The sequence below is a fragment of the Bombina bombina genome, chromosome 1, assembly GCF_027579735.1.
Source record: "Bombina bombina isolate aBomBom1 chromosome 1, aBomBom1.pri, whole genome shotgun sequence".
In the NCBI taxonomy this organism is placed as follows: Eukaryota; Metazoa; Chordata; class Amphibia; order Anura; family Bombinatoridae; genus Bombina; species Bombina bombina.
Genome location: NC_069499.1, coordinates 596,465,805 through 596,489,313, shown reverse-complemented (window position 1 = coordinate 596,489,313; position 23,509 = coordinate 596,465,805). Strand labels below are relative to the sequence as shown.

Sequence of the window (23,509 nt, the reverse complement as noted above, 5' to 3'; positions counted from 1 at the left end):
AATTTATTGGGCTTGCTATAGGGAAAAGAAAGACTATGGACCACTCATTGGAATAGCAGCACAACATAACCCTCCATTACTGCGAGAGAAACCCAGAGCCTCTTACCGCCGCGCAACAGGAGCTCTCCTCTTACAAACAGCAGCGGTTGCAATGTGAATAGATAAGAATGGGCATGAGAAAACATGGGGAATATGCGGTTAATTTGTAGGAAATTCAAACCACAGCAGTAATTGTAGAACATCCGTAACACGTCCCAACAGATGCTTGGCTTTCAACACCGCTGCTTCTTTTTTTTTTTTAGAGGAGTGGAGCGCCATGGCTGGCACAGTAAACAACAGAAATGATTGTGCTGTAATCTTTTACAAAGAAAACTAGTGTCTTTATTTCTGATACAGTAGAGAAGGCGCACAGTTTGCTGTGTAAAAGTATCAGTGAAAACTCTGTAATCTCACATTATTGGTTACTGCATTGGTCACTAGATAAATGTATAATGATATAGTGGATGTTGTCAATATCTTAGAAATAACCCAGAGAGAAAAAAAATGACATGCGAATATAATGATGCTTTATGGAGGAATATATAATATCTGAATATTTTAAGAGAGGAAAGTGTATGATGATAAACTTTGCCATGTTTTTAGTTAATTGACTTTAGTACATAAGGTAAGTATAGGTCTGAACTATAAGGAAGTTCTAGAACAAGAGGTAATGTTTTTTCTAGTACAGCTATTCAGAGAACACAATGAACACATAACATTTCTGCCCAGCAGAGATGGTAGAAAGGTTAGAAGAAGCATAGTCATCTAGACATTAAAATAAGTCAAGAGTTACATATAGATATATATGCTGTAGGTATATACACCTAGCATCTGTTATTAAATTCTATATTTCCCTGACCATCAGTAATTGGTAGATGTTTTGTTTTATTCAGATCTGCTTCATTGTTATTGATCATTTGAGATAAAAATCAGTCAGAACGGATTAATCTGTCGTAAGTCTCTATCTGTTCCAGTATCTTGCACTTGTCTGCAAATTCCCTGAAATCTGTCTGTTTCTGATCTGGGAAGCCTGGTTGCATTATCACCTTCTTTAATTTGGTTTAGCTAATCTTTAACCCTCTCTCTTCTGGAATCTTGTTGATTTACAACCTTCTATGATTTACAAAGTTAACCAGTCTGTAACCTCCTTTATTCTGGTACCTATTAATGGGAGACCTCAGCCTTACCATAGGGCCCACCTATGCTTTTTAGTCTCACTCATATTGGTGGCTTACATTAGGCTCTGCTTTCAGATCTGTTAGGTGCACCTTAGAGGGTCTTCATCTGGACTTATTTATGGCTTACACTACGTTCCTTCTCTTGTGTGTTATCTACCTCTGCTTTCAGATCTGTTCTGGGTTAGCTGCATCTTATAGAGTTTTCATCTGGACTAAAGTTTGTCTGGTTTGGGATATCCCTTTGATTTTTGAGTCATCATTAACGCTGGATGTTTTTTTTCTGATTTGGAATCACCCTGTAGTTTTGGATCTCCCTCTGGTATAATCACCCGTGATGAAGGAACCTCTCTCTCTCTCTGGGGTGTAATTGCCTTGGTTGGGGAAGTACAGTTCTTTAGAGAACTATGTGATTCCAGCTGCAGCCAGGTGCTTCCATATGAAGATCTTTGTCTTCTCATCCGTTGCAGCTGTTAATAACTCTCAGTGGCAATTAGTTCAGTTACTTATATCACTGGTTAGGCGTGTGATGTCTCCCACTTGTTGGCATTTTCTAAACAGAGCTCTATTGTGGTATGGAATCTCATAATCTGCATGTTAGAATGTGTGCCTGGGAAAATGCTGCTCTGCTCTTTAAAAAAAGATAACATACCACACTACATTTATAGAATTAAGATACATTGTCATATGCGTTCAAAAGCATCTGACTTTAATTCAAGGCGTAATACTCTAGTATTTTAGTAATTCAAGATAGACGTGTGAATGTGTACTGAACCCAATTTTTTTATTTCATGATTCAGACAGAGCATGCAATTTTAAGCAACTTTCTAATTGACTCCCATTATCAATTTTTCTTTGTTTTCTTTAGTATCTTTATTTAAAAAGGCAGGAATGTAAGCTTAGGAGCCTGCCCATTTTTGGTTCAGCACCATGGGTAGTGCTTGCTGATTGGTGGCTACATGTTTTTTTCAAATAAAGATACAAAGAGAATGAAGAAAAACTGATAATAGGAGTAAATTAGAAAGGTGCTTAAAATTACAGGCTCTATCTGAATAATGACAGAAAAAAATGGGTTTAATATCCCTTTAAATCATGAGGTCTGCATTTATCATTTTGTGCTCCTGTCTGCTTATTTTACGCGTTAATGATTACGAAAATGGGGCCCATCTAATGTTAGTGCATTATTGTTAAAGGGATAATTTTTGTGTGTGATCCATACAGAGCATAAAGTTTACTTCTATTATCAAATGTGCTCCATTTCTACAGTATTCTTTGTTGAAGAGATACCTAGGTAGGTGTCTGGAGCACAACCTGGCCGGAAATATTGCTGCCATCTTGTGCTCTTGCAAATGGATGATAATCTTGCAAAACTGCTGCCATATAGTCATACTCCTGAGCTTACGTTTCTGCTTTCCAACAAACCATATCAATAGAACGTAGAAAATATGATAATAGAAGTAAATTAGAGAGTTGTTTAAAATGTCACGCTTTTCTGAATCATGAAAAAAAAATATTTGGGTTTCATATCCCTTTAATTAAACAAAAACAAAACTATCTGTTATAGATTGATACTGTTATGTACTAATTCCAGGTTAGTCTGACAACGGTGTTTGTAAATAAACATGCGTAGACTAATAAAGTATGGGCTAGAATATAAGCTCCGTATATGGTAGGAACAGCTATAACTGTGTATGGGGTGTTAAGGGGGTTGGCTAGCATGTCTGGTGCCCAGTTTTTTAAGACTGTAAACTCTCTAGGGCCCTTTAATCTTTGTTTGCCTTGACTGTCCTGTCATTATTTATTGTACCTCTGTATAGCGCTGCAGAATCTGTCGGTGCTTTCCCAATAAAGACAATAAAGATAAAGTTGATTATGCTGAGCAGAAGATTATGGTAAAATAGGGGAGATCTTGGATGCTTACGCTGTAAAATTGATCTGATTTAGAACAATGAAGCCATATTTGGGAGTGCTCCTCTATTCAAGCGGAATGCCCTGCATACATGGCAAAGTCCCATTTAATTTTCAGGATCATTAAAACTTCAGCTGTTTCTTTCACTTCACAACTTTCCCATGAAGGTTTAGTTTGTGGTAAGTCTCCAGGGGAAAGTGCGCAGAGATCCACCCAGGCCTCTGTGAGAAAAGTGGAAACATATTCACTTTGTAATTCCCTGGGGTTAGTTTATTTCTGCATTTACAGTGTCACTGAATATCCCCAATGTATACAAGTTTTTTACGCCCCCTAGCTTTCCCATAGAAAACCATGTGCTAATAGTCTGTGGCACATGACAACGTTTCTATTTCTTACTAATATTACCTGTGAACAAAGTTTAAAAGTACAAATATTTCTATATGCTGTTTGTCTGAAAAAGTACCACAAACTTAAAGGGACGTTCCAGCTAAAATTGAAATGCAAATGAATGATTTTCACTATTCAATAAAAAACTTTTTTCAATATACTTTCATTAGGAAAAATGCTTCTTGTAAAAGCTGTCATTGTTTTTAGTATGAGTTTTTACTGTGCACATGCACTTGAAGCATATGTAAATATCCTTCATACACCAGCATTTTAAATTGTGTCTGCTGAGAGAAGTTTCAGTGACTTGCATCAGGGAAACTGAATAATCGCCAGCACAATACAAGGCACCAGCAGCTCTCTGAGCAGACACACTGTTCAAAATGCTGGTGCATCAAGCATATTTACATATGCTTTACATGTACATTCACAGTAACAGCTCTCATTAAAAATAGTGATAGCTTTTAATAGAATCATTTTTGCTAATATAAGTATATTGCTAAAATGTTTCTATACAGTTAAATGCATTGACATACATGCACATTGTAGAGTTGTAAGCGTTTGTCCAACTAAGCATTTATCTTTGCACAGACTCAATCCTTATACAATTAGGTAGAGACCCAAGTGAAGACAATACTAGAAGGCTTTATTCTGGGTCTAGGCCTTAGGTGGGATGACCTAGCGGTAAAATGGAAGCTTTAATTTTTTATCAATTTAGTAATAAAGCAACATTTTAGAGAGAGAGAATTCAAATAAAATGTTGCAGATGAATCAGTTACTTTATAAAGGTATTACATTCTTCAACAAACTAATAACAGATGATGATGGTGTCCCTTTAACACAGCAAACATGATATTTTATATAGAGCATGGTAAAATGTAGCATTATTTTAAATGTGGCTTATACAGTACATCACCAGGAAACCAATGGACTAGAGGTTTCATAATAAATTAAATGAGCCTGACTAAAATAGTGGACAAAAATATCTTAATTTCATATAGTTCACATGGTTCTCTAACTGCCTGCTTAGATCTTCTTATAATGAATAAGTGCCCCAGAAGTGTTTTATATTTAACATTTATGTCATGTATTGCCACAGCCTAATAGTGTCTGTCACGCAGGAATGTAAATGAGACAAGCGAGGAGTCAGAAAGCAGACACCTCTTGTCAACACTTCAACTTATTAACACCAGTTTTCAAAATAGCTTTCCTAAAACAACAAATTAAAATAAACCTGAAAATCCAAACTCATCTCCTTTATGCATCATGATACCATATTGTAGCTGGCCGAAAAGGGGCATGAGTTGTTCATATGCTGAGTGACAGGGCAGACTAGTACTACACTAAATGTCTCCTTCTTATGTTTCTCTTTTGCAGATGGGTTTGGTTCAGAAGTCGGCCTCTTGCAGCTCATTGGAGACCCTCCACCAGAACAAATCACCAAGATCTTTGGGCCTGACAAGAATCCTGGTTATGTATTTGGGCCAGATGCAAATACTGGACAAGTGGCCCAATACCATCTTCCCAGTCCAATGTATAGAGACTTTTCTCTTATATTCCATGTACAGCCAACCACAAACAAGGCTGGTATACTATTCTCAATCACTGATGCCTCCCAGTCTATTGTGTACATCGGTGTGAAACTATCTGAAGCCAAGGATGGAAAGCAGCAGATTATATTCTACTACACCGAGCCTGGCTCCCAGACATCCTATGCTGCTGCCACCTTCAACGTCCCATCATTAGTGGACCGCTGGACCCGCTTTGCTATCAGCGTTGAGGATGAGGAGGTTGTTCTGTTTCTTGACTGTGATGAGCATGAGAGAGTTCGTTTTGAAAGATCCCCAGATGAGATGGAATTGGAGGATGGATCTGGTCTCTTTGTAGCTCAAGCAGGAGGAGCCGATCCTGACAGATATCAGGTAGTGCATTATTAAGGGTAATGACTTAGCACTTGCATACCTCAAACTCATATGTACATACTAGTGCCTGGGTAGGTGAACTATGATATACTTATAAAAATAAATATGATCAGACTATTGCATTCGAAACTAGATTAATATCTCCCTCTTATATAATAAGAAATGTTACGCAAAATAGCAAAGCTCACTATTAGTCAGCAAATTATGCACATGTAAAATGCACAGTAATGAAACATAATGAGGAATTTGTTATAATCCCTGGGTGTAGAGAGATGCAACATCTTAAAGGGACATTAAGGTTAGGTTCTTTAATGTGTTAGTTTATCGTGTAAAAATATATTTTTATAAAGCATTTAAAACTGTCATTGCAGATTTTTGCTATTTCAGTGCAGTTAGGGATATATCACTTGAATATCTTCAGATATTACATGTGTGTGTGTGTATGTGTATGTATATGTGTGTGAGTATGTGAGTGTGCGTGTGTATGTGTGTATATATGTGTGTATGTGCGAGTATGTGAGTATGTGAGTGTGCGTGTGTATGTGTGTATATATGTGTGTATGTGCGTGTGTGTGAGTATGTGAGTGTGCGTGTGTCTGAGTGTATGTGTGTTTATATGTGTGTATGTGCGTGTATGTGAGTGTGCGTGTGTATGTGTGTTTATATGTGTGTATGTGCGTGTGTGTGAGTATGTGAGTATGTGAGTGTGCGTGTGTATGTGTGTATATATGTGTGTATGTGCGTGTGTGTGAGTATGTGAGTGTGCGTGTGTCTGAGTGTATGTGTGTTTATATGTGTGTATGTGCGTGTATGTGAGTGTGCGTGTGTATGTGTGTTTATATGTGTGTATGTGCGTGTGTGTGAGTATGTGAGTATGTGAGTGTGCGTGTGTATGTGTGTATATATGTGTGTATGTGCGTGTGTGTGAGTATGTGAGTGTGCGTGTGTATGTGTGTTTATATGTGTGTATGTGCGTGTGTGTGAGTATTTGAGTGTGCGTGTGTATGTGTTTATATATGTGTGTATGTGCGTGTGTGTGAGTATGTGAGTGTGCGTGTGTCTGAGTGTATGTGTGTTTATATGTGTATGTGTGTGAGTATGTGAGTGTGCGTGTGTCTGAGTGTGTGTATGTGTGTTTATATGTGTGTATGTGCGTGCGTGTGAGTATGTGAGTGTGCGTGTGTCTGAGTTTGTGTTAGTGTGTGTATGTGTGTTTATATGTGTGTATGTGCGTGTGTGTGAGTATGTGAGTATGTGAGTGTGCGTGTGTATGTGTGTATATATGTGTGTATGTGCGTGTGTGTGAGTATGTGAGTGTGCGTGTGTCTGAGTGTATGTGTGTTTATATGTGTGTATGTGCGTGTATGTGAGTGTGCGTGTGTATGTGTGTTTATATGTGTGTATGTGCGTGTGTGTGAGTGTGTGAGTATGTGAGTGTGCGTGTGTATGTGTGTATATATGTGTGTATGTGCGTGTGTGTGAGTATGTGAGTGTGCGTGTGTATGTGTGTTTATATGTGTGTATGTGCGTGTGTGTGAGTATTTGAGTGTGCGTGTGTATGTGTTTATATATGTGTGTATGTGCGTGTGTGTGAGTATGTGAGTGTGCGTGTGTCTGAGTGTATGTGTGTTTATATGTGTATGTGCGTGTGTGTGAGTATGTGAGTGTGCGTGTGTCTGAGTGTGTGTATGTGTGTTTATATGTGTGTATGTGCGTGCGTGTGAGTATGTGAGTGTGCGTGTGTCTGAGTTTGTGTTAGTGTGTGTATGTGTGTTTATATGTGTGTATGTGCGTGTGTGTGAGTATGTGAGTGTGCGTGTGTCTTAGTGTGTGTATGTGTGTTTATATGTGTGTATGTGCGTGCGTGTGAGTATGTGAGTGTGCGTTTGTCTGAGTGTGTGTTAGTGTGTGTATGTGTGTTTATATGTGTGTATGTGCGTGCGTGTGAGTATGTGAGTGTGCGTGTGTCTGAGTGTGTGTTAGTGTGTGTATGTGTATGTGATTGTTAGAAAATACATACATTTAAAATAAAAAATAGCAGGTAATGCAGAACACATTTAAGTTAAGACATACTCAGTACCACACTGTGGTCCCAACATGTGTTTTGCCTGTAGCTTAATCAAAGGAAATAGGTTCACTTTAAATAATGGGTTTAAATTACACAGTGATGTCACTTTCTGTGTGCGCATACACCAGCCATATGGATGTCATTCTGATGAGGTTCCCTTCAGTATGGGGTGGGGGAAAATCCAGCACATAAAAAACACTCTGAAAAAGGTTTCGCAAATGAAATGCTCCTGTTTTATGCAGATTGTAATTTGTGTTTCATTTCCCTTTAAACAACCAAAGTGTTATATCCTGATTGTGCTGTAAAAAAAACATGACAGTTATTCACTAGAATCATCGTTGCCACCCAGCTGGTATTTCACAGACATGGTTGGCAGAGTACCACTGGGGGTAATGTAAATATATAGAAGAAAGGGGGCTGTTGTAGGTTTAATTTATGCTATGCTGGAGGGAATCTAAGCAGAAAGATGTGGCCAAGAATGATGTCATTTTGAGTTGCAGAATTAATTATGCTAATGACTATAATTTACCATTTCCAACAAAAAATAATCACACCTAAGACTTGTGTGAGATATGGCTCACCTAAATAAAAACCAAACTGTTTATTATGTACAAAGCATAGGCAGATACAATGCTGCTTATTACCTAGGCAGAACCCTTAAAGGGACAGTAAAGTCAGAATTAAACATTCATGATTCAAATGGAGTATGCGATTTTAATTTTTTCAATTTGCTTTTATTATCTCATTTGCTTTGTTCTCTTGGTATCCTTAATTGAAAAGCAGACCTGGGTAGGCTCAGAAGCAGCAATGCACTACTGGGAGCTAGTTGCCGAGCAGCTGACTAGTGGCTGCAGATATATACCTCTTGTAATTGGCTCACCAGATATGTTTAGCTAGCTCCCAGTAGTGCATTGCTGCTCTTTCAACAAAGTATAACAAGAAAATGAAGCAAATTTGATAACATACGTAAAGTGGGAAGGCCCTTCTTTAAGGGACATAAAAAAAAACGTTTTTTGCTATCCTGTAGGGAATTAACATACTGTGAGAGATAAAAAAAACTTGTTACTGGAGTAGCCAGAGAAAAGTTTGTGTTGTTTTCAAGTACCCTTTAAAGCCTCTGTGCAAGTCCTATGCTCAGGCCAATTAGCCCCAGATATAAACAAGCTTTAACTGTAATCAAACAATGACTGGCTTGTGAGGTCTGGTATATGATTTGCCAATTCTCCCAGGAATCGGAGAAACACACTTTCCAGATCTAAATTACAGGGGACAAGTAAATGATGAAAGTATTTAGAATTTTTTTTTATTTTATTTTAACTACACTTAGATGAACATTTCATATAACAATCTGAAAGAGCTTCATGTCACTTCACTACAACTGCTTGTCTGTTAACCAACAACAAACTGATATATCAGATGGTTAATAGGAAACCCAGGATTCAAATAGAGCATTATTTTAAACAACCTCCCAATTTACTTCTGTTATTAATTTTGCTTCATTCTATTGGTATCCTTTATTGAAGGAGCAGCAGTGCTTTACTGGGAGCTAGATAAACACATCAGTAAACCAATGATAAGAGGTATATTTGAGCAGCCACCAACCCGCAGCTTGCTGTTAGCTTCTGAGCCTGTCTAGGTATGTTTTTCATCAAAGGATACCAAGAGAATTTTACTAGAGAAGTTTACTGTAGCTGTAGCGAATCATGTATGTCCGCTCGACATTGCTAAATGCTGACAGCATTTATCATTGCACAAGCATTTCTAGTGAAATTCTTGTGCAATACCACCCCCTGCTCACTGGCGGCCAATCAGCTGCTAGCAGGGGCTGTCAATCATCCTGATCCTATGGTGGACAGGTTAAGAAGCAGCGGTCTTGAAACATTATGCCACGTAGCAGCATCCACTGCTTCATAAATGGAGCCCAGTATGTGCATATACACATATTAACACAAATATATATGAATATAATCATATACATATAGATTTACTGGGAACACACAGTTCCCATAGCTGTTTTTTTCTGCCAGTTTTACACCCAAAACGCTGCCTAGCAATAACCAGACATTTGTAATGGCTGATTATTTATTGCGTGCCTGCAAACGGACAAATTTGCCTGTTTGCGTGCACGCAATAAATTAGCGCTCCACTTGTAATCCATTCCTAAATGAGCTTTAACTATTTAAGCAGAAACTGACTGATAACTCATAAGAACCTTTTAGCCATTGTACATGCATCAACCCATTTCTGTCCAAGACAAAGAATCAAAGCCCTTTGTGGCAATCAGGGGGTTAATACTTTGAAATTATAGCTTGTTCGTGGAAAAGACATGAAAACCTAGTCCCTCGGGTATCAAAAATATTTGTTTCCTGCTGTTTTTTAAAAGCTTAACGTATGTTTATGAGTTCAAAGGTTGACATGTTTTATTCATTTGATAACTGAACTGGGAAAAGCAAGATTTCTATGTAGTCTCCCAAAACCCTCATGCATTCATTTATTGTTAAATGTTTAGAGCATTTCCAGCTTCTGCATGGGATTTAGCATCCTTTAAAACTGGACAGATGTTATAGAACGACTTCCTTTTGCATGTTTGGAATTGTTACTGTATTCACTGCTACCGTATCTGTGAGTAGAACGTTCCAAGCTTCCACTACCTTTTCAAATCAGTACTAATTCTCCCTGTGGTAAATATGTGGTAAAATGTGTAAAAAAAGGGGAGTTATTAAAAAATATAGACTTACATAGAAAGTAGGGTGCCTACTCTCACTCTCTTCCTGTTTTTTCCGCCACTGTCTATGCGCCTAACACTCTGCTCTCCCACTCTTCATCCTTTATAGTCTATCTGAGTTGCTCCCTTCATTACAGTGTATCTGCCTATTTTGTTGCCTTTCCCATTTCTATTTCCTAAGGGTGTAAGTAAACCATTCTGTGTCATGTCTTTGGAATCTCTTCTCTGCACAAATGTGAACAAAGCTGTGGTTCTTCTGCGAAAACCAAGGAGATTCAGACAATGGTAAATTGAGAGTTGAACATGCATGGATAATTAGTGGGACGTTAAACAGCTGAAGTAATGACAAGTCAGCTGGTCCGATGTGACCTGCGGGCCAGGCAAGTTCTTGCCAAGAGGATATGTAGGGTCAGAATTGTCTGCCCTGGATGCAGTCAGTGCAAGTAAATATAAATATGGAACCTGCTGCATATAGTTATCAAGAGATTTATATCCTTCTGTGGTTTGGGGAAATGTAACATAATCTTCTTTAATAAGTTTAGATTTACTTTATATAAATATTTTTCATTTTAAAAAGCTTTTAAAATGTTAGTTTTAAATGTTTCTGGGGCATTAATCTCTTCAGTCATAATAGGAACTGATTCTGTCTGTTTACAATAATTAGAGGCCAATCAATAAATACAATTCAGGATGTTTGTCTAATATTCTATATTCTATGAGAGACTGCAGTAGGGGAGAGACAGTCATGAAATAGCTCATAGCAATTCCACTTAGTAGCAAAACAAAATGATCTAATAATATCAGGCATCTTTAGTTACTGCAAGGCATTGCCATATTTCATCGGGTCAGAAAACTATAGTTAGCTACGAAATTAATATTTCAGAGAGTTACGCAAACACCCAATGGATTATTAACCTTCTTATCACTAGTGACTTCACGTCTTGTTTTACCTCTTAAAGGAACACGAAACCCAAAATATTTATTTCATGATTCAGATAGATAATACAGTTTTAAACAACATTCCAATTTATTTATATTATCTTATTTGCTTCATTCATTAGATATCCTTTGTTGAAGAAATAGCAATAAACATTGGTGAGCCAATCACACGAGGCATCTATGTGCAGCCTCCAAACAGCAGCTACTGAGCCTGTTTAGATATGCTTTTTAACAAAGGATATCAAGAGAATGTATCAAATTAGATAATAGAAGTAAAGGGAGAAAGTTGTTTAAAATTGTGTGCTCTTTCTAAATCATGAAAGAACAAATTTGGGCTTTATGTCCCTTTTAATATGGAAGTGAAAATTACACTTTTATTATTCAGAAAGAGTGTACAGTTAAAAAAAATCTTAACATTTTTACATCTGTTAGCACATTAACTTTTTCTCGTTATCTACTTGGTTGTCACATTCCATGAGGGCATATTAAAGGGACACTGAACCCAATTTTTTTGTGATTCAGATAGAGGATGCAATTTTAAGCAACTTTGTAATTTACTCCTATTATCAATTTTTCTTTGTTCTCTTGCTATCTTTATTTAAAAAGAAGGCATCTAAGCTTTTTTCTTTTTTTCAGAACTCTGGACAGCATTTTTTATTGGTGAATGAATTTATCCACCAATCAGTAAGAACAACCCAGGTTGTTCACAAAAAATGGGCCGACATCTAAACTTACATTCTTGTATTTCAAATAAAGATATCAAGAGAATGAAGAAAATTTTATAATAGGAGTAATTTAGAAAGTTGCTTAAAATTACATGCTCTATCTGAATCATTAAAGAAAAAATTTGGGTTCAGTGTCCCTTTAAGTGGGCTCAGGAGAAGCCTACTTTATGACAGGAGTGTGTGTAGCAATGTTATACCATCAGCCTGTAGAGGGAGCTTTAGCTGCAGCAGACAGTTCTGAGTAACAGTATGAAACACCTACAGCTTGGCTATAATTTACTGCTAATCTCACACTATTTGGATGTCCCTTATCCAAAGATAGATGCACCCTGTGCTCAAACAGTCTTATTTATTAAACAATGCTTCTGGCTATACAGCAATAGCTTAGTTTACTATAGAATTTTAACATAGAGTGGCTGAAGCTATTGATCTTTAAAGCTCCCTCTACAGCAGGGGTGTCCAAACTTTGCTCTCCAGAGGTTTTGGAACTACATTTCCCATGATGCTCAGCTAGATAAAATGCTGGCTGAGCATCATCGGAAATGTAGTTCCAAAACCTCTGGAGAGCAAAGTTTGGACACCCCTGCTCTACAGGTAGTTTTGTAACAGTGCACATTCACCCTCCTAAGCCAACTTCAGTGTGCCTTCATATATATTCCTTATATAAGACATGAAAGTTTTTTATTTTGACTTCCATGTCCCTCTAACCATCACTCGCCTCCCTTATCTTCTCCCTTCTCTCGCCCACTTGCATTCACACCCTCACAACCATCTTTTGCATCTTGGATTCCAACCTCGTTCTTCATCTTTACCTTATCTCAACTCACCCCTTCACCAAGCATTTATTTTTCCTTCATGTAAATATTATTTCTCCACATTCTCAAGATTGCACCGGGAATATTTATCTTTTCTACTAATGTGCTCTCTGTTTTGGGTTAGCATGTTATTAGTGTGTTTAAAACAGATCTGCAAAACAGAACAAATGGAGCGCAACAGAGTGCACAGACGATCTAAGTGTAACAATAAAAAGTACCAATTTATTTATAAAACAAACAAACAAACAAAGATGACCTCAAACATATGAGGTATGTGTCAGCATGTGTTTAAAGATGATCCCAGCCGTGGGTATAGAACACCCCTCCGTATCGCCCAGCGTCCACACTGTAGTTTGTGTTGGGTTTAAAAGTGAACTTTTTTTTTTAAAAAAAAGTCCCAGATCCCGCAGTATAAAAAGACCAATGTCCTTTAAAATGGAGAGAGTGTATCTTAAGATACACTGTCTCTGTTTTAAAGGACATTGGTCTTTTTATCCTGTGGGGCCGGTTTGACTATATCTGAGGTGCCACATGTATCTGGGACTTTTAAAAGAAATAGTTCACTTTTAAACACCACACGAACTACAGTGTGGACGCTAGGCGATACGGAGGGGTGTTCTATACCCACGGCTCTAAGGGGATCATCTTTTAACACATGCTGACACATACCTCACATGTTTGAGGTCATCTTTGTTTGTGTACACCTTTTATTTGTTTTATAAATAAATTGGTACTTTTAATTGCTACACTTAGATCGTCTGTGTACTCTGTTGCGCTCCATTTGTTCTGTTTTGCAGATCTGTTTTAAACACGTTTTTTCAAGCCACAGAGAACACAACAAAGGGCTAATAAGAAGCTGCACATCTCTTACACAGAGGATCATACATCTGCTAAGGGACTAAGTATATAACCCTAAGAGACTATAAACATACTTGCTTATATTTGAAAGAAGTGATTGTTTATAATACAAATATCATAATAATATTTAGCTCACAATTTTTATTTTACTACTTTTGGCCAATATTTTCTTTTTATTTCATGTGTGGCGCTCCTCATGTGCTGTTTTTTATGTTATTAGTGTACATTCAGCTGGTATTTTCATATTGAGTATGGTTGCGGTTGTCAAAACACCATGGAAGGATGGGGATAGGTTTAAGGTGTTTTGGGTATTTCAGCTTCAAACTACAGTGCCCTGGGATTTAATTTAGAGTATAACGTAGTCAACTATAAAGAAATAGACAGAGCACACAAACAATTTTACAATAGTTTCCAATGTACTTTTATTATTAATTTTGCTTTGTTCCCATTGTAGTTTTTATTGAAGATATACCTAGGTAGGTGTCTAGAGCACTACATGACAGGAAATAATTCTGCCATCTTGCGCTCTTGCAAATGGATATAGTTGGTATATAGCTTTCGAGACACTCCTGAGCTTACATCCCTGTTTTTCAACAAAAGATACCAAGAGAATAAAGAAAATGTGTGAGATATATATATATATATATATATATATATATATATTAGATTTAATATATAATGTGGACTCCATAATGAGTATGTTAAGCAGCATTTGAAAGAGATAGAATGCCAATATATATATATATGAGTATTAGATGTTTTTTCTTGAACCAGTGCTATGTATGTTATTTCTACTATATATGAACACAATGACTTTTCAGACATGAATAACTTTTAAAATAATTAACCAGTTTTTAAAATTTGCAATGATCTGGATGACAAACACAATGGCCACATTTGTTCATCCATTCCAAAATAAAAAGCATTTGAGAATCTGATTGGCTGTAAAGTGCAAGTGGCATACCATAAGAATGTTATGACTGTCCAGGGGTCAATTAAATCAATTAAAGGTTTGCGATCTAGTGCTGAGAACCATACATGTGGGACCCCCTGTGGGTGACATTAGGATAAAAAGGATGAATTCTATGATTGGGGTCAAGTTGGAGGTCACATGGAAACTGGAAGAAGCAATTAGGAGATTATATGACTAAGTGGTGTTAGAAGAAGTGAATAACAAAACGATTACTTCTACCTCAATGACGGCTGCCAAACTATAACTTTTCCCCCATGTTTATATGCTATTGGTAAATAAATTATCTCAGTTATCTCAGGAAGGGATCAGCCTTTCTAGAGGGGCCATGGCAGAATTTCTTTTTAATTTGGAGGCCTATCGATCACATTTTAGAGTTACTAACAAATATATATAAATATCTGTCATTTTAACTTGCACAAGTGCTAATATCTGCCTGGCAATGTAGTGTGATGGTGAATCTCTGTTACTGTTTTCTTCAGTTTTTCTTTTTTTTTTCTTTTATGTCTAAACACTATTTTAAGGTAAAAAATGGAACATTCCTCCTTGGCTCTGACATATTTGTTATAGAGTAGCAAAGAGTCGGATAAAATGCATAGGGAGGACAGTATTGTGACCCCTTAGCCTAGGATTAACAAGCTCTCCAAACTTGTAATTTAAACCCTCTCCCCATATTCCCAGTGGCACATTGTATCCTTGTGAATATTAGTATTGGTAATATAAGGTCATAAGGAACGTTGCTATTGATAGTGGTTTTACACCAATATCAACGTAACAAAAATAAACAAGATTACTTTTACATCACATCATGACTGAGGTCAGTTTGGTAGGAGTGTTAAACAAATAATGGGGAAGAGCCTAGCAATAATACTTTGTAAAAATTAGGATTTCTCTTACTTATTTGGAGAAGCTTCATCTACAGGTGACTTGGCTTTCTTTATAAGCTGACGTTTTAGGAATTGTTTGTTTACCCCATTATTGAAGAGCATATATTTAAACTAAACTAAACCATCCTTGCTAGAGTTGTAAAGTTTCTGGAAAATTTGAAGCCATTGAAAAATACATTTTTCCCACGTTTCCGGGGAAAAAATAGGTATTTTTGAAAAAAAAAAAAAAAAAAAAAAAAAAAATGAAGAGCAGAGTATTCTTACAAATTGAAAGTCATTTTGTTACATTGGGAACATAAAATGCAGCCTGTATAAAAGTATTTTGCTTGAAATAAAAGTACAGCTTATTCAGTACATAAACTAAATTTGCTTTTTAAAACTGTATTTTTGGTTATAAATGGATCTACAAGTTCTGAATATGTTATGAACATCTGAACCAGACACAAAAACAAAGAAACCATTAACCTTTTAATGCCGTTATGCCGTTTTATTCCGTCATAATTACACTGGGCTTTAAAGCCGTTATGACAGAATAGAACGTCATAGCCAGCGGCTGTCCTGAAGCCTTCTGTGCTTTCAGGATTTGATCGCGGTCTTTAGGGCGTTCTTAGGGTTGTAGGGACGCCCCCAGACGCAATTCTCGTGATCGTGTGCACGATCGCGTGGTTTCAGTTTGTCTACATAGGAACAGTTGTTCCGATGTAGACACTTTAACCCAGTCACAAAAGGGTTAACATAACAAAACTAAGAACATGATTTTGTCTCCTACTGATTCAAAGAACCAGAGAGAAAGCACTAATTTCCATTAAAGAGACACTCCAGACCCCTAAAGCACATCAGCTTGCTAAAGTGCTTTAGGCAGGTTGAGGAAGCCCCCTGTGTTGTCATCCTGGTAGCATTTGGAAAATCATATTTTATTTTGTCAGTATTTGCAAATAGCAAAATAGAACTTTTTCCAAATGCTTGATGTTGGTCTCACCATTATAATGAGAGGATGAAAACAAACAAACAAAAAAACTCCAAAAAACTATTTAGTGGCCAGATTACAGGTAAACACTATGCTGTGATTGAGGAGCAGAATATTAGATAAGCTAATTCAATTCAAATATAGTTTAATTTTCAGAGGAATTTAAACTCTTACATTTCAATTAAGACCTAACTGAGAGGACTGAACAGCTCTACCAACTATACCAACAAGATAGAGCCTAGAAGCAAAATAAACTGAAACCTTTTTCCCTGCAGTGCCCCCTAGAGACAGAAATGCATATTTCTCTTTTATTTGAGAATTGCTCCATAGTATTTTATTTCAGTATTTAAACTGTATTCAAGTATTTTCATGTCTTCAGGGTACCATAATTGAAATGATTTGAGAGTGGACTTTACATAAAGTCTCACAAGTCTTTCATAAAAATCTTCATGTAATATAGTTTTTATAAATAATATTGGAGGTCTAAATATATGAACACAATGTCAAAGAACATATTATATACTCCATATGTTTTTCAATTTTCCCAGAAAACCCCCCAGAAAAAATACCTTTTCCCAATTTGTCAATTGTTTCTCTCTAATCCTTGCTAGAGAAAAGCAGGCATCGTTCTGGCCCACACCTGCCATTTTATGTTGCTTGACCTCATTTTGAAGCCATGCAGTCTACATTTTTTAAACCTTGAGGCACCTCATGATAAAGTTGGCAACTCTATGGGCTTACAGATTAATAGTCCTGTAAACATTAATATACACAAGTTCTTATGTAAGTAGCTATTTGTTTTGATGGAAGTTTTGTTTTCAAATGAATAAAAGCTATATTTTTATAGTAACTTTTGCCTCAGTGTGCTTGGCTAATTGTCAGTTTTCTATCCAAATTGATAAGAAAAGAAGAAAAACTCTGGAAAGATTACTTGTTTATTTGTAAAATCATGTTAAAAAAAAATCTAACCATTGGTAAACTAGTCAGTGTGTTCTTCAGTGACCCTGCTCAGTAAATGTAATGAGTTAATCAGTACAAATGGAAGCCCTCTTGTGGCTGCACACTGCAAGTGCACAATGTGAGAAAAAAAAAAACTTGCTTCAAACTATACATATACATTGATTGGTGGGTATGTTTATCGATTGCTGGGTATGTTTATTGATTGGTGGGTATATTTATCGATTGGTGGGTATGTTTATTGATTAGTAGGTATGTTTATTGATTGGTGGGTATGTTTATTGATTGGCGAGCATGTTTATTGATTGGTGGGTTTGTTTGTCGATTGCTGGGTATGTTTATCGATTGGTGGGTATGTTTATTGATTAGTGGGTATGTTTATCGATTGCTGAGTATGTTTATTGATTGGTGGGTATGTTTTTTTGATTGGTGGGTATGTTTTTTTGATTGGTGGATATGTTTATCAATTGGTGGGTATGTATATTGATTGATTGGTGGGTATGTTTATTGATTGGTGATTGGTAGGTATGTTTATTGATTGGTGGGTATGTTTATCGATCGGTGGGCATGTTTATAGATTGGTGGGTATGTTTATAGATTGGTGGGCATGTTTATAGATTGGTGGGTATGTTTATAGATTGGTGGGCATGTTTATAGATTGGTGGGTATGTTTATAGATTGGTGGGTATGTTTATCGATTGGTGGGTATGTATATCGATTGATGGGTATGTTTATTGATTGGTGGGTACGTTTATCGATTAGCGGGTATGTTTATCAATTAGTGGGTATGTTTATCAATTAGTGGGTATGTATATTGATTGGTGGAAATGTATATTGATTGGTGGGTATGTTTATCAGTTAGTGGGAATGTTTATTGATTGGTGAGTATGTTTGTCGATTGGTGGGTATGTTTATTGATTGGTGGGTATGTTTATAACTATAATACTTTTTACAGCAAAAGCAATGTATTTAACAGAAAAAAACAAGCAAATAAATACATATATATTGCAATCCATTCTAGTTATTCATAGCACAAAACTTGGCAGTTAACCATAAAGGGACATCAAATCAATATTAATCGTTCAGATAGGGATAGGATTTATGCATTTTTAAGAGACTTTTAAATTTACTTTTTGCTATCAAAGTTATCCTTTGTTGATAAGCATAGCTATGTAGGCTCAGGCGCAGCAATGCATTATTGGGAGCCAGTTGATAATTGGTGGCTGCACTTATATGCCTCTTGTTATTGGCTCTCCAGATGTGTTTAGCTAGCTCCCAGTAGTGCATTGCTGCCCTGGAGCTAACATTTCTGATGTGTTTGACTCCTTTGCAGGGGTTAATCACATAGAGATATGCAAGCAATAGTGCAATAACACATTTTCCTTTAATGATTTATTCCTGTAATTTAAATGTGAAAAAAAAAGGATTTTAATGTAAAGTTGTAGTTTTGCCCCCAGAAAGATGCTCTAGTTCAGTACATTCCATGGAATTCTGAACCCTGAGCCTTCTACATGCTGCACAGAGGTGGCTTGATACTTGCAGTTCCAAGTTTTCCACACCAAAGAAAAGCTTTTTTCAAGTTTTACACATGTATTTGTAAGCATTTTTTATACGCAGGGCTTAATCACACACAGACATATTGCATATATGTAAAAATGACTTTAATGTTCCAGAACCATTCTGGGGTAGATCCAATTTCACGTCTTATCTTTACAACTGTAATGAAATCTAGCTCTGTGAATGGGTATATGGCTGTCAGATGTCATCTCTTCCATAGTAATGTAGAGGCCAGATCCCACCCTACTATACAATAGCCAGTGTAACTGCACCAACCTAATGTACCTCTGTTTTAGGGTGTAATAGCCGAACTGAAAATCAAGAGTGATCCCCGGGCAGCAGAGCACCAATGTGAGGAGGAAGGAGACGATTCTGATGGGGTAAGTTCAAACCGAGATAGCCAGTCGGTAATAAGAAACAGATTAATTTAACACTGGATCCTGTGTAGCTTAGATACTAAAGCTTCAAGGCAGCCTTCTCTATGAGTACCAGTTGCTGCATGGTTCTGTATTGCTTTCATAAATCAAGCTGCCCTCAACACTGATAGATACTGGGCACAGATACTGGGCACCGATAGAAGCCTCATTTAATGCGCTGTTTTCACAAAATAATATTTATAGAAATTCATGAAAATATAGTGTTTTGTAATAAATTGATTGCACAAAAAGTAAGATGTGTACTACTTGTCATTATAAGACGATATTAGCCCAATGCATGAAATGCTAAATACTTCTTAAAAATAAATTTGGACGAATTGAATGTAATCGCTATCCTGAAGCCATTTATAAGAGAACTCACAATGATTAATATGAGCCCTAGATACAGTGGTCAGGTGAAGAGGACCATGTTACACTGAGCAGGTGCTTCCAAACTCAATATACTTGATCTTCACTATTGATTTCACTCATGCAGATCTCTGGAGACTTTGGAAGCGGCATTCCAGAAAAGGAGGTGGTAAGTCACTGACGAGTGTGTAAAGGGATATGTGAATATGCTGGGTATGGATCTGTCTTATATCTGTATACTGACTCTTTCACTGAATGTTTGTATCACATGATTTCTCTGCTTCTTATATTGATTCTCTCAGTGTACCTATGTAATAGGTTACTTACCTGAGCCCCAGCTCCTGCACTGGTGCTGCCCCTGTATATGAATCAGTATTCTCCCTAGTACCCATTTAATGGGCTCACCACCAGGCTGATTTTACTGGCAAAACAGACAATATCAAGCTAAAATCAGCTAACATTACACTGTATCTATGTTTGTTACACAAATTCTCATTAAAGAGACATGAAACCCAAATTTTTCTCTTCCGTGATTTAGAAAGAGCTTGAATTTTTAAACAACTTTTCAATTTACTTCTATTATCTAATTTGCTTCATTCTCTTGATATCCTTTGTTTAAAAGCATATCTAAATAGGCTCAGCAGCTGCTGATTAGTGGCTGCACATAGATGCCCCGTGTGATTGGCTCACTCATGCGCATTGCTATTTCTTCAAAAAAAGATATCCGAAGAATGAAGCAAATTAAATAATAGAATTAAATCTGTATTTTGTTTAAAATTGTATTCGCTGTCTAAATCCTGAAAGAAATATTTTGTGTTTCATGTCTCTTTAAATCAATTTATATTAAATGTTGCCATTAATATTTCAGTAGCATTTAGTAATCCTGTCACTATAGGCATATTTAATGTGACCTCCTCTTCCTTACTCAGCAACCAAACTATCCCTGTGTCCCTCTGTATGTTGTATGAGTATCCTCCTATTGCACAGCTCCCATACTGACCCTTTCACTGATTTTGTGTGACATCATTTTTGTTATATCTTCTTCCCATAATGATAAGTATGATGCTGCAGATACATGCATGTCTTTTCTTGTGGCATAAATCCCATGCTTACTCTGTACCTGGATGCATATTCCAGGCAACTGCTCATCCTATAGCATAGTAGTTCCCATACCAACATTATCTCCCATACCAGCCATGTCATTATATATCACTGTTTCTGTGTCATATCTTCTATAATGAATTGTTTTCTATATTATTCATTTTAGTATCAGGTAACTCCACCTCCTGTCCAAGCACCAATCACTGTCCCTCCCATTCAGAAGCCGTCTGTTGAAATAAAGAGTGTCGCCAAAGAGCAGATCTCTCATAGGGTTCAGATAGAAACAGGATCAGTATCAACAGGTACACTTATATGATAAATAATATACAAATGTTTTTTCTGTTGCCTAAGGTATATATCATGTAATATAGATATATCTGCATGTTCCTAGTGCTGCTGTGACAACAATAGCAGTAAATCGGCAGTAATGTTTGGTATAGTCCTTGTTATAGCTGAAAAAGGAAGAGAAGAGATAGGTGGTTATTTTTTCAGTAAGATAATCTCATATATTTTGATCACAATTTGTTGCACGTTTTCCTTCTATAAAAACACATATGTGTTGTTCTTTGTTTACTCCTAGCTCTCTAGTAGCATCAACAAGGTTAAGAATCTCTTAAAATCTAGACATTTCTTAGCTGATTTGTCTTTCTCATTTTTTTTAATCCTGTAGCGTTGATATGTAAGTACATCCAGTCAGTAAAATGACAATAATTAAAGCTACTTAGTTATTTGATTTTTTTTGTGAACAAGAATTGATTGCAGGTGGGATATATGTTTTACTTCCATTTACCATAAAATACCTAAAAATGTTATAATTATTATAGTTTTTAAATTACTTTATTTTTATATCTCTAAATGTATCCCATAATGTTGTACACTGTGTTAAAAATAAGAATAAAATGATGAAAGGTTAAAAAGCAGTCATAGGTTATCTTACTGTATACCCTTATGTGGAAACTCTATTACTATACATTATTATCATGTTTAAGTTGAAAACGATATGTATCCGTGTACTTAATTTTCAGTATCCAATAAAGAAAAAAACTTAGCATTGATAGGAGAAAAAGGGCTGCATTTGTGGTTTATGGGTGCATAAAAAGACCACATGGTACTGTTATCATTAATATTGGACACAGCAATTATGTTTTAGTCCAGAGTGTGTGTGAGCGGTGAATTTAATTGGAGGAGGGGAAGCAGGGGAATTGCAGGTGAACATGATGAGCAAATAAGGTAACATTTTCTCCAACATAGGTGTGTCCGGTCCACGGCGTCATCCTTACTTGTGGGATATTCTCTTCCCCAACAGGAAATGGCAAAGAGCCCAGCAAAGCTGGTCACATGATCCCTCCTAGGCTCCGCCTACCCCAGTCATTCTCTTTGCCGTTGTACAGGCAACATCTCCACGGAGATGGCTTAGAGTTTTTTAGTGTTTAACTGTAGTTTTTATTATTCAATCAAGAGTTTGTTATTTTGAAATAGTGCTGGTATGTACTATTTACTCAGAAACAGAAAAGAGATGAAGATTTCTGTTTGTATGAGGAAAATGATTTTAGCAACCGTCACTAAAATCCATGGCTGTTCCACACAGGACTGTTGAGAGCAATTAACTTCAGTTGGGGGAACAGTGAGCAGTCTCTTGCTGCTTGAGGTATGACACATTCTAACAAGACGATGTAATGCTGGAAGCTGTCATTTTCCCTATGGGATCCGGTAAGCCATGTTTATTACGATCGTAAATAAGGGCTTCACAAGGGCTTATTAAGACTGTAGACTTTTTCTGGGCTAAATCGATTCATTATTAACACATATTTAGCCTTGAGGAATCATTTTATTTGGGTATTTTGATATAATAATATCGGCAGGCACTGTTTTAGACACCTTATTCTTTAGGGGCTTTCCCAAAGCATAGGCAGAGCCTCATTTTCGCGCCGGTGTTGCGCACTTGTTTTTGAGAGGCATGGCATGCAGTCGCATGTGAGAGGAGCTCTGATACTTAGAAAAGACTTTCTGAAGGCGTCATTTGGTATCGTATTCCCCTTTGGGCTTGGTTGGGTCTCAGCAAAGCAGATACCAGGGACTGTAAAGGGGTTAAAGTTCAAAACGGCTCCGGTTCCGTTATTTTAAGGGTTAAAGCTTCCAAATTTGGTGTGCAATACTTTTAAGGCTTTAAGACACTGTGGTGAAAATTTGGTGAATTTTGAACAATTCCTTCATGTTTTTTCGCAATTTCTTCTGCTAGAAGAGTTTCAGAATTATCTGCTCTGCAGTGTTCTCCTCCTTATCTGGTGTTCCATGCAGATAAGGTGGTTTTACGTACTAAACCTGGTTTTCTTCCAAAAGTTGTTTCTAACAAAAACATTAACCAGGAGATTATCGTACCTTCTCTGTGTCCGAAACCAGTTTCAAAGAAGGAACGTTTGTTGCACAATTTGGATGTTGTTCGCGCTCTAAAATTCTATTTAGAAGCTACAAAGGATTTTAGACAAACATCTTCCTTGTTTGTTGTTTATTCCGGTAAAAGGAGAGGTCAAAAAGCAACTTCTACCTCTCTCTCTTTTTGGATTAAAAGCATCATCAGATTGGCTTACGAGACTGCCGGACGGCAGCCTCCCGAAAGAATCACAGCTCATTCCACTAGGGCTGTGGCTTCCACATGGGCCTTCAAGAACGAGGCTTCTGTTGATCAGATATGTAGGGCAGCGACTTGGTCTTCACTGCACACTTTT

The 23,509-nt window shown here is 36.8% G+C and overlaps 1 protein-coding gene across 4 annotated transcripts in view; it reads left to right on the top strand.

The window, feature by feature from the left end:
* The window catches only part of COL18A1 (collagen type XVIII alpha 1 chain), a 254,135-nt gene that overhangs the window by 159,763 nt on the left and 70,863 nt on the right, over positions 1-23,509 (top strand). For all 4 annotated transcript variants that reach the window (XM_053698907.1, XM_053698903.1, XM_053698906.1 and 1 more), the window contains 4 exons: positions 4,885-5,429; positions 19,194-19,277; positions 19,810-19,851; positions 20,950-21,085. In XM_053698907.1, the coding sequence (XP_053554882.1) occupies positions 4,885-5,429; positions 19,194-19,277; positions 19,810-19,851; positions 20,950-21,085 (807 nt within the window). The remainder of the gene's footprint in view (positions 1-4,884; positions 5,430-19,193; positions 19,278-19,809; positions 19,852-20,949; positions 21,086-23,509) is intronic.